At 52.0% G+C, this 13,507-nt stretch overlaps 1 protein-coding gene across 1 annotated transcript; it reads left to right on the top strand.

Moving 5' to 3' along the window:
• The first annotated feature begins 1,532 nt into the window (after positions 1–1,532).
• On the top strand, positions 1,533–12,197 carry SLC38A7 (solute carrier family 38 member 7). Its single transcript, XM_063312748.1, has 11 exons — positions 1,533–1,564; positions 2,976–3,364; positions 4,111–4,309; positions 4,690–4,834; positions 5,953–6,051; positions 6,592–6,649; positions 9,824–9,938; positions 10,086–10,233; positions 10,310–10,509; positions 11,387–11,441; positions 11,543–12,197. Exons 2-11 carry the CDS (start codon positions 3,104–3,106, stop codon positions 11,643–11,645), a joined length of 1,383 nt encoding a protein of 460 aa, XP_063168818.1. The 5' UTR covers positions 1,533–1,564; positions 2,976–3,103; the 3' UTR covers positions 11,646–12,197.
• Positions 12,198–13,507: the final 1,310 nt, after the last annotated feature.

The following is a 13,507-nucleotide window of genomic DNA, read 5'->3' on the forward strand; positions in this document are numbered from 1 at the left end:
CCTGAAAGCAGAGGGCAGGTGAAAGCTGCTGTGGGCATCCCATCAGGTCTTGTTGTCAACCAAAAAGCTTTACTAGCTGTGCAGCACATTGTGTACCCCGTTGATGCTACTATGGCCTGCCTCTCCAGCTGTACCATCGGATTGTCCCTTCAGAATCCCCGTGGGTAGAGGGTTTCTGGGAAACAGGATGACATGCGCTTCTGCAGATATCAAGTGCCTCCTGTGGCCCATCCACCCTCTGCTACCTCTTCTCAAATGATTAGCTTCTTTATCTTGAAAGCAAAGCCTCCTATGCGGCTAGAGAGAAAACTGCCTCTCCCGCTGGGGTAGCAAGCACAACCTCCTCTTCCAGCTTGGCAAGCAGGCAGGTTTCTCTCCCCCCCCCCCCCCCACACACACACACACACAACCTGAGAAGTTCCTGGGCAGCATCCCTCTTGTAGAGCTGCTGGGCTTCAGCCCACCCTCCCTTGGCTAGAGAACATTAAGCCACTTGGTCTCAATCAAGCTTTCCGAGGCCTGCCTTCCGTCCCTGTTTTTAATAAAGCTGCTGTACATCTGAGCGCTGCGGTCTGAGATATTTCTTTAGGGTCCTCCTTTCTCAGTCACTCGGGGAACCTCTGGGTAGGGCCAGGTGGGTTGTGGGGATCAGCGTAGCAGGAGCAAGGCTGATCTTTGACACCAAGAAAGAAGATGCTGGACTCAGCTGTGCCTTGGCTGTTCTTAGCTCAACCATGAAAGGCTGCAAAGGGCGCTTGGTGCCTGGCAGCACATGGGCTATTCCTGGGCTATTCATTCTGCCTCGTCTCAGTTCACCCACACAGCGCCCTTTCAAGGGAGACAGGAAGTAGAAGAGGTGCCCTGGAAATGGCCCCTCCCTGAAGAAACTGGGCTGGGAGCAGCTCACCCTGAAGGTGCCTCCTTAAGGCACAGGGCCCATTCTCCTGAGTTGGGGGTTCCTGTGTCACTGTGGCTGCTGTAACTACATGCCCCCTTGCTCTGAAGATTTACTCTGAACGGCAAGGTGCTGCATGCCCCCAGCTTAATTAATAAATCTAATTTCCTGGGTTTGTGCGACCTGCTGACCTATAAACTAAACCACCATAGGGATGAAACTGACTAAGGGGTGTGGTCTGAAGCAGATCGCGCTCCTTACTCGCTCATCCCAAGAAAAGTATGGCTACGGCTGGGTGAGACTGCCGTTGCAAGCTGAACTCTAAACCGAGGTTTGACTCCAGAGGGTCAAAGCATAAGGGCAGAAAGGGGCCATAGAGAGCATCCAGCCCGCCTCAGCGCAGAATGCTATTTTGAGTTCGGGGGGGCTAAACCTCAGCCCGGGGGAGGGGAAGGGAGGCGAGGGAAGAGCTGCGAGCGGAGATGGGGCCCCGGAGGCGGTGGGGGAGCCGCTGAAGGACCCGGCTGGGGCGTGACGGGCTGCGGCCGCACTGCCCTCCTCGGGGCGGGGGCGGGGGTGGGGGCGGGGCCCCGCAAGGACTCCCTTTCCCGGCATCCCGTGCGCGTCGGGCGTGGGCGAGGCTGGAGCCCGGGACCGGTGCCGCGCGGGGTGAGCTGCTCGCGCTGGGCCGGCGGGGTCCCCGGGCAAGGAGACGCCAGGCTGGATCCAGCCCCCGGTCGGGGCGCGGGAGGCCTTCGGCCCCGGAGAAAACGACGGGGGCCCCGCGGCTTCGAGCCCTGCCGCTTGTCCGGGGCTCGGGGGGGGGGGCGGCTTCGGCTTGGCCGCCAACGCCGCCTCAGCCGATTTATTAATAGCCGAGCGGGGAGGGCGGGATGTTCAGGCAAGATGCCTGGTTAGCTTGGGTCGGCGTTTCGTGGGTCGGTGCGGTGACCGCGTTGAGGTCGCTGCGCAGCCGAGCCAGCGACTCCTTTCCCGGGCCGTCCGGATTGCCGCAGTGGGGTGGTGCGGACTGGCCGCCGACCCTGAGGCCTTCGTTCCTGCGATTTTCTCCGGCCGCGGATCCCTGCGGGCGGGATCTTGGGCAGCCCTGATGAGCTTTCAGCGGTGCCCGGCGGCAGAGAGAGCCCTACTCCTGTGCCCAAGGGATGCCACCTTCTGAGCTACAGGGAGCGAGAGTTTTGGAGGCGGCGGCCCGCGACTGGACCGTTAAACTGTCTGTGGGACCCACGCGGAGGCTGAGCCCCTCGCCTCTCCCCAGACCGCCTGTTCTTAAAGTGGTGCCAGAGTGGGGTCCTCTTCCCAGGCTACCAGTAAGTCGCCCTTGTGATGTCTGGCTTGCGAGGTCAGGACCGTTTCTGGGAGAGCTGCTCGGTGTGCCCCATCCATCCCTTTGCTTCTGCCTTGAGTGACCAGGCTGGCTGGTTTTGAGATTAATGACTGACAGTCCACAAGGACAGCAGGTCTTCAGTTTTGAGATCATATCCCACCAGGGAAAGCGGTGGTGGATGCCTGGAGGAGAAAGAAATCATCCAGTCTCCTTAACCTGGTGGCCAGTCAAGGGTTTTGGCCATTTCTGTCTAGTTGTTGAACCTTTCCAGGCTTCCTGAAGTTCTGAAAAATTAGATTGCTAAGATGGTTTGCAGGGCCTTCTCTGTCACAGCACCTGCACCCTGGAACATCCCCCACCCCCGGGAACTTTACAGTTCCCACCCTGGCCTTACTGATGTGACCCTTAAAACCTGGCTGTTCCCCCAGGCCTTGGGTTAGTGTGGGTGGCAGCCCCTTGTGGCGTGCTTGGTGAGTCAGAGTCTATTTTTTATTTTTCCTCCCCAGACGTTTCCTTTTTCCACTGTTCGTGTATTGAAATTATTTTGCTGCCCAGGACCATGATGGGCAGCAGTTAATTATTTCAGCTCATTTCAGTGGACCGAAAGGAGGAGAGTTTAGGAGCAAGCAAGCAAGAGGTTACCAGAATTAGGTCTCCAGTTCTAAAAACCAATGAGGTCCGAAATGGGGAGGGACTCGCTGGGCTGACAGCTGCTTGGCTTTTTCTCCCCAGGAATGCTGGCTAAGTGTCAGTGGACCGCCACCTCTCCCTAAAGGTCCAGGTCTGCCCTGAGTGATGTGTGGACTTGCTCCTGGGATAAGCCGGACTGTGCCACTAGGCAGCTCTTCCCAGCAGAGAAGATGACTCAGAGCCATGTGGGAATCAACAGTGACTATGGTGACTGGAACTGGAGTGCAGATGCTGGTGAACGGGCCAGGCTTTTGCAGAGCCCCAGCATGGAGCTGGGGCCCAAGGGCCGAGAGGAGCACAAGGCCACCACAACCTCGATGCTGGGGGCAGTCTTCATTGTTGTGAACGCCGCCCTTGGTGCAGGCCTGCTCAACTTCCCAGCAGCCTTCCGGATGGCCGGTGGAGTGGCAGCAGGAATCGCCATGCAGATGGTGAAGGGGGCGGGGGTCTTTCTTCATGCTGCTGGCCCAGAGCAAGCATGCTGGGCTGGGCTGTGGGCTGGGGCAAGTGGGCTGGGCTCTTAGGCTCTTTGGTTACCCTTTGGGAAAAGGTTATCTTCCTTGGGGCAGAACAGGTGTGCCTCAAAAGGGACCTGTACTTGTGGGGTGTCTCAGAGGCCTGGAAAAGGGTTGGGCTTGGACCATCACAGCCTTTGTCAGGCAGATCCTTCAGGCAGACTCCTTGTCTCCCAGGCCTCTTAGCTTGGGCCTGACCTCTCTCCCATCCTGGGCAATAAAGCCCTGCCCAGCAAGGGAAGGGAGCAGGAGGCACTGTACCAGCACCAGCCCTTTGGTGGTCCAGGAGAGGTTCCCTCGCTGCTCTGCTCCTCAATTCCAGATCCAGGAAGGCAGCCAGAACAGCTGATTGTTCCTGAGTAGCAGGAGAGGGATCCCCCTCTCTAGTGCTCCCCATCCCCATAAGCCAGGCACAAGTGGCAGAAGGGCTGGTTTGCTGACCCCCTCCATGAATGCTCTTTGGAGTCATGAGGGGCCTGATCTTGCATTCAGCATCCATTCATAGGCCAGAGAGGCTTGTCCTGTGCTGTAGGTTGTCTGGCCACTCTTTGCCTGCAAATGTGTCTGTGTGTGTGGCTTGGCTTGGCTTGGCTTCAAGGGCTGTTCTGGCCTTAGTGCCCCTCCCTCCCAACTAATGCTGCCTTTCTTTCCCTTCCTTGCAGGGCTTGCTGCTCTTCATTATTGGTGGACTGGTCATCCTGGCCTACTGCTCCCAAGCCAGTAATGAACGCACATACCAGGAAGTGGTGTGGGCCGTTTGTGGCCGAGTCCTGGGTGTGTTGTGTGAGGTGGCCATCGTGGTCTATACTTTTGGCACCTGCATTGCCTTCCTCATTATCATTGGGGATCAGCAGGACAAGAGTAAGTGGGGCACTGGAAGCCTTGGGAGTGCTTTCCCTAGACTTCTCCTGGGTCCCATCCTGGGTGACTTCTTTCTTTTTGCAGTCCACTTCACTGTTAACTCTGGAAGGAATAAAACAGGCGGACCCCCATTTGTGATATGCTAGATCATCTGAGGCCTGTGACCTGCTCAGTATTTCTCACCTTGCACAATTAGAATTTGTTCTGAGTTTTCTCTAAGTGTTGCTGTCTTTCACTCCCCCAGTGTTGGCACAAGCCCTTTTCTCTGCCAGGCCAACCTAACCCTTCAATTATCTTTGGCATGCTCATCCTGCTAGTAAGGATTTCTGTGGTGGATTGGGCCCTTGGATGCCAACTATCTTCTTTTGTGTTTCGAGAAGTAATTCCCGTGTTGGTGAAGAACTGCACCAGAGAAGGGAAGAGCTGCTGGTACACAGATCGCAAATGCACCATCAGCATCACAGCCTTCCTGCTCATCCTTCCTCTCTCCATTCCCAAAGAAATTAGCTTCCAGAAATACGCCAGGTACCAGCCAGTTGGTGGGGTGGGGGAAGGCTGCAGCTGCTGGGTGTTCACATCCCAACAGGCAAACCAACACAGTCATTGGGTTTTATATTGATGCAAAGACAGTCTTTCCCCAAATCACACATGTGAAGAGTTTGGGTTTGTTAGGGTTTCTCTTTAATATGTTACAGACCACAGACACAAAAATACCATTTGTTTTATTTCCCTCAAACACTGCTTTATTGTGCAAATTCAAAGTCCTATTTCATACCTCTAACCTTAATACTGATCTATGCTAGTTTCTATTTTCCTTCCTACCTTTTCCTACCGTCTTCCCATTACTGTGTGTTTACAACTGTCTCTACCTTATTTAATCTATAAATGTCTCTGTGTTCTATGTCTGTGTCGCTATTCCTGTGCTTGTGGCGCTGTGTTTTCTTAACTATTCCTTAGCTCTAAAGCTTTCCTTTTCTTCCCCGGGTCTTTGGCTCTTGCAGCCAGTCTCTGTCCATTTCCCTGTGAAAACCCTTTTCACCCCTCTGCAGACTTGCGAATGGGCTTTTCTCCCCCGCACCCCCAGACACAGTCCTCTCCTTCCGGGCTGCTGCACGCAGGGGCTTGCTTGGGTTTGCAGGCTCTGGCCGGGCTCTCCTCCCCCCACCTCCGCCTCGCAGCTGGTCTTGTGGCTCCAAGAATTGCAGTTTTCTTCCGCTGCCTGAACAGGCTGCTGAGGTGCTGGCCTTGGGGCTGGGGGTTTCTCTTTCCCGTGTCTTTGCTGTCTTCCTGGCTTGACTCCTTTCTTGCCACTCCCACCCACAAGCTTGCTTCCGGTTCCCTTTTATGGGACAAACTCTCCAGTTAAGGAGAGGGTGGGGCTGTTTTAACCCTCCTTCCCAGGCAGCAGCAAACTCTGGATCCCAGGAGGGGGGAAAATGCCTGTTTATCCTGCGTGGTGAGTTTGTCCTTCCATAGGCTTGTTCTTATCCATCACTCCCACAAAGAATGCCTTCAGAGCACCCCTCCCTGTGTTAAATTAAAATCTTGTTTAACTTAAAAATGAGAGGAGTCTCATAAAGAAGCAGTTATATATGAAATGTTCCCTGCTGGGCAGCACCTTCCCAAGTATTGCTGTTTTTCAGCTCCTTAAGTGTGATTGGGACATGGTACGTCACGATCGTCATCATCATAAAGTACTTTTGGCCTGATCAGGTCATCTCCCCAGAGGAAGTCCCAACCAGGTATGTGAATTGCTGGCTGTGTATGGAGAGGCAGAGCCTGCTGGGAGTGGCATAAGGGCAAAGTCACAGACCCCCCCCCCCCAACTTTTCTCCCATCCGTCTTCACTTTCCACAGCAAGCAGAAGAGAAATCTGGCTGTCTTTTACAAAACATTTAAGCAGGAAGAGCTTAAAAGACCACATCAATTATTGTGTATTGTTTGTGTTGGCCAGATATCGCCACTCTTGGTTAGCAGCAGGCACTGGCTCTCCTGGGGAAAGGCCCTGTCCCTTGCAGGGGTGGTCCTGTGGCTGCAGCTGCTGCTCTGCTTGGGGGATGGAACCACTGCCTGGAAAGGGGGCTGCTCCCTTTGCACAGTCCTGGTCAGGTTGGCAGCTTTGTTCCATCCTGGTAATGGTGGAGAAGAACAACCCCCTTGGGCATCTTAGTGGGAACTTCTCCTGCATTCGCCTTCCAGAGAGTTGCTCTTGGGGGGGAATGCCTCAGTCCTGGAGAAATGACCCAAGCCTCAGCTAACCCGGCCCCTGTTCTTCCCCACAGCCCTTCTTCTTGGGTGTCCGTCTTCAACGCCATGCCCACCATTTGCTTTGGCTTCCAGGTAACGCTCTCTATTGTCTGCTGCTGTGCTTTGCCCAGAGCAGAGTTTGCACCTTCCTGTGCTGCCGAGGGAGCAGTTGGTGCTACCACAGGACTGGAAACGTTTACAGTCCTTGAGAGCTCTAGATGAGGGGTAGCTTCACCCCTTTAAGTTACTGAGCCCCCCCCCTGGGGGGGGGCTACTGTTGGCTTCCCCTTGTTTGAAGGAGTCTCTTGTTTGAAGGAGTCCCTTGGTGGGGTGGGGGTAGTCTGTCACCCAGGATCTTAACACACCCTTTAACTCTTTTGCATGTTTTCTATGTATAAAACAAAGCCAGTCTGAAATGGGGTGGTTCAAGAGGTGGACGTGGACGTGGACAGGGTTGGGTTGTATGTATGATTGGAGTGGGTTTTCAATAACCTTCCTTTGGATTAATTTTTTTTCTTTTGCAAGATTGCAAATTAGTGGTGTTGGCCTACTAGGTATCATAGCCAAAGGAAACTGAAAAAATGCCTTTCATGGATGCAACACCTGTTTTAAAGCTTTCTGGATAAATAGTCTTCCAAAGAGCAGAAAGCGAATGGTGGAAATGCAAGATGGGAGTCAAAGAGTCAGAACATTTTGATTGTTCTGTATCAGAGAAAGTTCATAACTGAGCATGGAGAGGTAACACAAAGGACAAAATAGCCATTCTTAAGGGCAGATTTCTGCCTGTGACAATTCAAGGGATTTTTTTTTTATGGTTTACAGAGGAAGAGTGATTCTTCTTGGCTTGTGACTCCCATGCGAGCTGACCACTTCCTGAGTAGTGATTTAGGGAAGGCTTCTTGAGCAGTAGATTGATGAAAACTGATGTGGTTGTATCTGAAAAGAAATGGCAGTTTGGAGATCTTCAGGAGGCACAGGGTAGCCTGCAGGGTCAGTGGGAATGAAGAAAGGGTTGGCTGCAGCCCAGGATTCAAACTGAAAATGTGCCTAGCAGCCTGGAAAAAAGACAAAAGTCGCATGTAGCAGATTGAAGAGTTTATCTTTGTAAGTGGCCATGCATACCTAGGAGCCATTTTGTGGGCACACCCATGGCATGCTCTCAAAACCCTGTCTGTACCCACCATTTCAACAAGTCTGCCCATCCTTAGGGTGAACACTGAGAGAATGGATGTGTCAGTTGTGTGGGTTTAAGTCTCCTCTGCAAGCCCCTCCCTCCCCAGGACTGTCAGTTGTTTTTATTCATCACAAACCATGAGCCTTGTAGATCAGTCCTGTGAGGACAGCCCGGGTGCCTGCTCCCCACAGTGTCCAGCCCAGTGAAGAAAGCCAAGTGGATTGGCTGGTCATAGACATGGAAAGCTTGCAATCAAAATGCTGTTTAGCTATGACAGTCTCAGAGCAACTCAAGTTAACTCATTCTCCTCCCTGCTGAGAATTGTGGAGGCAAGTTAAGAGCCTTCTGGGGGAGGTTTGTCCTGTGATGTCTGGCATCATAGGAGGCAAATGAAGATATGTTGATGGATGGTGATCAGGTGCTTGCAGGGAAGGCCACGTGGCCTTCAGTGGTCTTCCCACCTTGGGATTCCTTATCCAAGTTGCTTCTGCAACAGCCAGAGGCTTTAGAGTTCTGCAGCTGGTGGGTTAATGGCAACGCTTCTGCCATCTAGGACTTGATCACTGGCACGCCTGCCCACCTCAGGTGTCTCAGATCTTGGAAGAAGCGGGGGCATATTTGCTCATCTTCATGTTTGCCAAGATCCTTGCACAAAAGCAGCTCCCCACCCCTACCCCATGTTAGGGAGGGGCTGACATGCTCCCAAATCAAACATTCCCAGAACACCTGATCCAACTCGCATGCATAAATGGAATCAACACAGGTTAAGACTTTCGAGTCAGTAGAAGTGGGAGGGGGAACAAGCCAGGAGTGTGAAAGCATCTTGTTTGGGCTATCTCTGGCATCCAAGGTCAACCAGCAGAGCCGCTGCAGACATCGGCACAGGACTGAACAGACTGGCACGAAAAGGGGGGCTGCATACTGAAAAAGGGGGAGGGGGTTGAATTCATTGGACTGTTTAACTTGGGGAAAGTGCGGGAACTTCTATTTGAAACTTTTTCTCTGACTGCACACTACAATCCATTAAAGAGATTTCTACTTAACACGTATGAATCGGATTTAATGAGAAACTGAGTGGGCAGTCTTTCGAGAAGTCCTTTGAGAATCCCTCACTGTGGTTTTGTTACCTGGGTTGGCCTGGGAATTTCAAAAGGGGGTGTTCTGGGGAGAGCAGGGATTGTCTGAGGACACAGCCTATTACACTTCCCACACATGTCTGCTTGAGCTTATCCCAAAGTCAGAGAGGCATTCCTAGACCGGCTTTGGGCTTGTACAGTTTTACTTGGCAGATATGGAGGAAGAAGGGCACAAGCAGCAGCATTTGACATCCCGTTGAGTAAGTTCCTCAGCTACTGTAGAAAAGATTGAAATGGAATTTGGTTTTTTAAAGAGATTAATACTTGATAGTGGCAAGGGTCACGGTGGCGCTGCGGGTTAAACCGCTGAGCTGTCGATCGGAAGGTCGGCGGTTCGAAACCGCTCGGCGGGGTGAGCTCCCGTTGCTCGTCCCAGCTTCTGCACACCAAGCAGTTCGAAAACATGCAAATGTGAGTAGATTAATTGGTACCGCTTCGGCGGGAAGGTAACGGCGTTCCGTGAGTCATGCTGGCCACATGACCCGGAAGTGTCCTATGGACAACGCCGACTCCAAGGCTTTGAAACGGAGATGAGCACCGCCCCCTAGAGTCGGACACGACTGGACTTTACGTCGTCGTCAGTGGCAAGGGTATAGCTGCCAAGCTAAGTTAAAAAGGATAACAGTAGTTAAAATGATTCTCAGGTACTGGAATGAAATGCAGGTTGTAATTGTCCCATCGTTTGGTTGAGGAGTTTTTTTCCATGACCAAGGAATTTTGGGTTCCTGGTTGTGAATTTAGATACTTCCAAATCAGAACTGAAATGGGTATACATCTGCAGTGGCCTTGAATTGCCATAATGCCAAGCCTGAATGGACAAAGGGTTTGGGGATCCAGTGCAGCAAACTTCAGAGTTTGGTTGGGGAAGGCGGACCTCGCCCTGGGTTGCCCCAAAGCTACTTTGCTGTTCCCCCCTCAGCCAGGACAGCTACTGAGCCTTTCCCTCCCCTTGCGTAGTGCCACGTCAGCAGCGTGCCCATCTTCAACAGCATGAAGTGCCCTCAGGTAAGGTCCTGGGGAATCGTCGTGACAGCAGCCATGGTCATTGCCCTCTTTGTCTACACAGGCACAGGTAGGGAGTGGATCCTGCAAATCCAACCCCCTCCTCATTCTGTCCAGTTGCTTCTGCTTTGGTCACAGTCCTGGCAGAAGCAGTGCCTGGACCAGTTGGCCACACAGTGACCTGGGGGATCTCTACCCCCCTCTCTGTCTCTGCTAGGGGTCTGTGGTTTCCTGACCTTTGGCGAGAGCGTGAAGCAGGACGTGCTGCTCTCCTACCCTTCGGATGACATTCCAGTGGCCATCGCACGGGCCTTCATCATTCTCTCTGTCCTGACTTCTTACCCGATCCTGCACTTCTGTGGCAGGTGAGCAGGCAGGCTGGCCGACTGGCCGGGGATGTGGGAATGGGTGTCTGCTGACCCTTCCAAGATCTCCTCGTAGAGCCGTCCTGGAAGGCCTGTGGTTGCGCTACAAAGGGGAAGCACTGGAAGAAGACACAGTTCAGGAACGACGGCGAAGCCTGTTGCAGACAATCTGCTGGTTCCTCCTCACCCTTCTCCTGGCCTTGTTCATTCCGGACATCGGCAGAGTCATCTCCGTCATCGGAGGGCTGGCTGCCTGCTTCATCTTTGTCTTCCCAGGTAGAAAAAGGGTTTCCAGGCTAGGCTGGCTTTGGCTGGTGGGAGGAAGGTAGCTTCTGTTTGGGATCCCCCTGTAGGACTTCAGTTTTACTCCTGCTGGTGTTTGAATGGGGCTGCTGGGTCCAGGGCCTGCAGCCAGTGCAACTCAAAGCCGGCTTTGGGGACACTAGAGCCAGTTTGGTCTCGTGGTTAAGGCACCAGGCTAGAAACCAGAAGGCAGCGAATTCAAGTGCTGCCTTAGGCATGAAAGCCAGCTGGGTGACCTTGGGCCAGTCCCTCCTCAGCCCAACTCACCTCACAGGGTTGTTGCTGTGGGGAAAATAGGAGGAGGAAGGAGTGTTAGGTATGTTCCCTGCCTTGAGTTATTTATAAAAGTAATAAAGGTCAGATAAAAAAATCTGAATAAAAAAAATCACTAAGAGATGTGGCTACGGCTGCCCCTGAACAGCCCTCTCATTTTCACTGGAGCAGGAAAGTGGTGGGAGCAGCTGAAACAAGATAGGGAGGAGGGGGAGGGACCGCCCAGGAAGGGAAGTGTTTGGGCCTTTCCTCTGCAGCTCTGAGGACTGGATGGGCAAGTCCCCCCAGGGATGGCCCTCTGATGGCGGTAGGAAGTGGAGGTGGCTGTTCCTGCTCGTTCAGCCCGGGTTGGCTGCAATCCCACACAGGTCTGACCCCTCGGAGGAGGTGACCCTGCCTGGCCAAGAAGCTGGCCCTGTGCAGCAGGAGGGGATCAACTGCCAATGTAAAAGAAAAGGAGCTGTGCTTCCTGTTAGCCAGCTGGCGCTCCTGGTGGGATGGGTGGACTCGGTCTCTGTGGCTACTGTGAAACTGTGGACAGGCTGCAAGACTCCGCCGCTCTGTTTTTCCTTGCCAGGACTCTGCCTCCTCCATACCAAGCTTTCCGAAGTTCAGGGAGCTGGACAAGTGGGGTAAGAGCGGCGCTTTCTCATCTCCCCCACCCTTCCTGCTCTCCTGTAAACAGCTGCTGTGGGTCTCCTTGCTGGCCTGACAGTTTCTCTCTTCACCTCAGCTGGTGGATGGCGGTTAGCTATGGAGTATTCATGGTGGTCCTTGGCACATTCATCTTTGGACAGACAACTGCTAATGCCATCTCCGTGGATCTCAGGAAGTGATCCGTCAACTCTACCTCATTGGATCTATACTGTCCCCTGTGGAATTTAGTTAGTCAAAATGGAGACATTGCCCCAATTTTGGAGATACCTTAGCATTGACAAAACACAAGCATCCTTTTGTTCTTCTGGTCAACTTTCACTTCTCTGGTTTCTGGTTGCATTTCGGAGCAGGACTTTTGGCCTTGCTTCAGTGCACCCTCATGAAAGATAACCCAAGAACTTCAGCAAATGAGGACGTCTCTTTGTTTCGCCAAGAAGCTCAGCTTTTCTGTTTGGATCAGGGATGGAATAAAGTGAATGTATTTGATTGTCACACCATTGGGGAAGACTAGGCAAAATCATTGTGACTTGAAGTACTTAAAGGAATTGGTGCTTATGAATCAGCATGTGGAAAGCACACTGTCCAGTTTTAGCTGAGAAAGGGCCCTCTTACCTTGTTTGTGTGAAGCTGCTTTTGCTTTTTGTATCTGAAACTGAATCTTGCAAAAAATCCTTGACTAGAAATGCATACTTTCCCTGTCCAGTGATTTTGAATTTATTTGAGAGGAGTTCTCTGTGTGCAGATTCACAATTCCTTTTTCTTTCTTTTTTCCCCTCTGACCCCCACCTCTAACAAGAACTTGGCTGCTTTGTTTTGCTGGGGGTGGGTGGGCAGTGTACACTCTGCTCTGCTCCCCATCTGCTTCTGCAGTTGGCAGCTGAAGGACTCTGGAGGAGGAGTGCAGATCTGGGCTCAAAGCAGTCACCCAGTCTCTTTGAAGTCATTTGTTCAGAGGTACTATTTGGTGACAGATCAGATGCAGGTGTGACCACTCATGAAAAATGATTTATTCTCTTGCTGGCAAGAGACAAAGTGGATTTTGGGGCGTAAAGAATCAGTGACACCATTTACATACCAAAACATCATGGGAGGTGCAGTCCCCTTCTCTGACCTGCTAACCCAGAGCCTTGCCCAAACTAAGTTTTGTTTTCATTATTGATCTGGGGGTTTCATCACTTGAGTGGACGTAGTACAGCCTTACAGGGAGTGAAAGCAAGTGGCCAAGGGGTTTCTCCCAAGTCCACCATCTGGAGAAATTTGGACCCCTTCTGAGGGCCCACCAGCCAACCCAGGAGGATAGCATGGTTGTTGGTATCAAAAGCCACTGGGAGCGCTATCAGGATTGAGCCAATAAGCTCCCCTTTCCAATGTGCTGGCCATCCTCACCTTATTTATAATATTCATTGAAGTGGTTCTCAAAAAAGAGAGAAATGGATGTAGACAGGATGCAAGAAAGGTGGGTTTCACAATTTGCTCAGCTACTTTCCCCCAAAATATGGACCACTGGAAACCAGACCACATTTTTGAAATGTTCAGGTGTAATTTAGAATCCAAATGTAAGGCTTGGAAGGGATCTACTGCAAACCCTGCTCAGTGTAGGAACCCACTACTGTAGCATCTGTGACTCTGTTTAAATGCCACCAGTGAAAGAGAGCCCACCATTAACAGCTGTTGCTGTTAGATTTTTCCTGATGTCCAGCTGAGATTGAAGCCCATCGTTTTGTCTCCTTGTCTTCACTGTAACTAAAGCTCTCCAGAGTTCTGTATGACTTCCGTTCAAATACTTAAAAGATGGCAATCACATATCCCACCAAAGTTGCTTTTTTCCAGGCTGAGCATACCCAACACTTCCAACCATTTCTCATAAGTTTTTCCTTTCCAGGCCCCTTCTCATCAAGGTTGTTCTGTGGATACACTCGCTTGTCAGTATCTTTCCTAAATGTGGTGCCCCAAACTCGACACAGTCTGGATGTGGTCTGCTCAATACAGAATAGAGGCATGACAACTTACCTTGATTTCAATGTGATGCTTCTGTTGACAC

The sequence above is a fragment of the Candoia aspera genome, chromosome 11, assembly GCF_035149785.1.
Source record: "Candoia aspera isolate rCanAsp1 chromosome 11, rCanAsp1.hap2, whole genome shotgun sequence".
In the NCBI taxonomy this organism is placed as follows: domain Eukaryota; kingdom Metazoa; phylum Chordata; class Lepidosauria; order Squamata; family Boidae; genus Candoia; species Candoia aspera.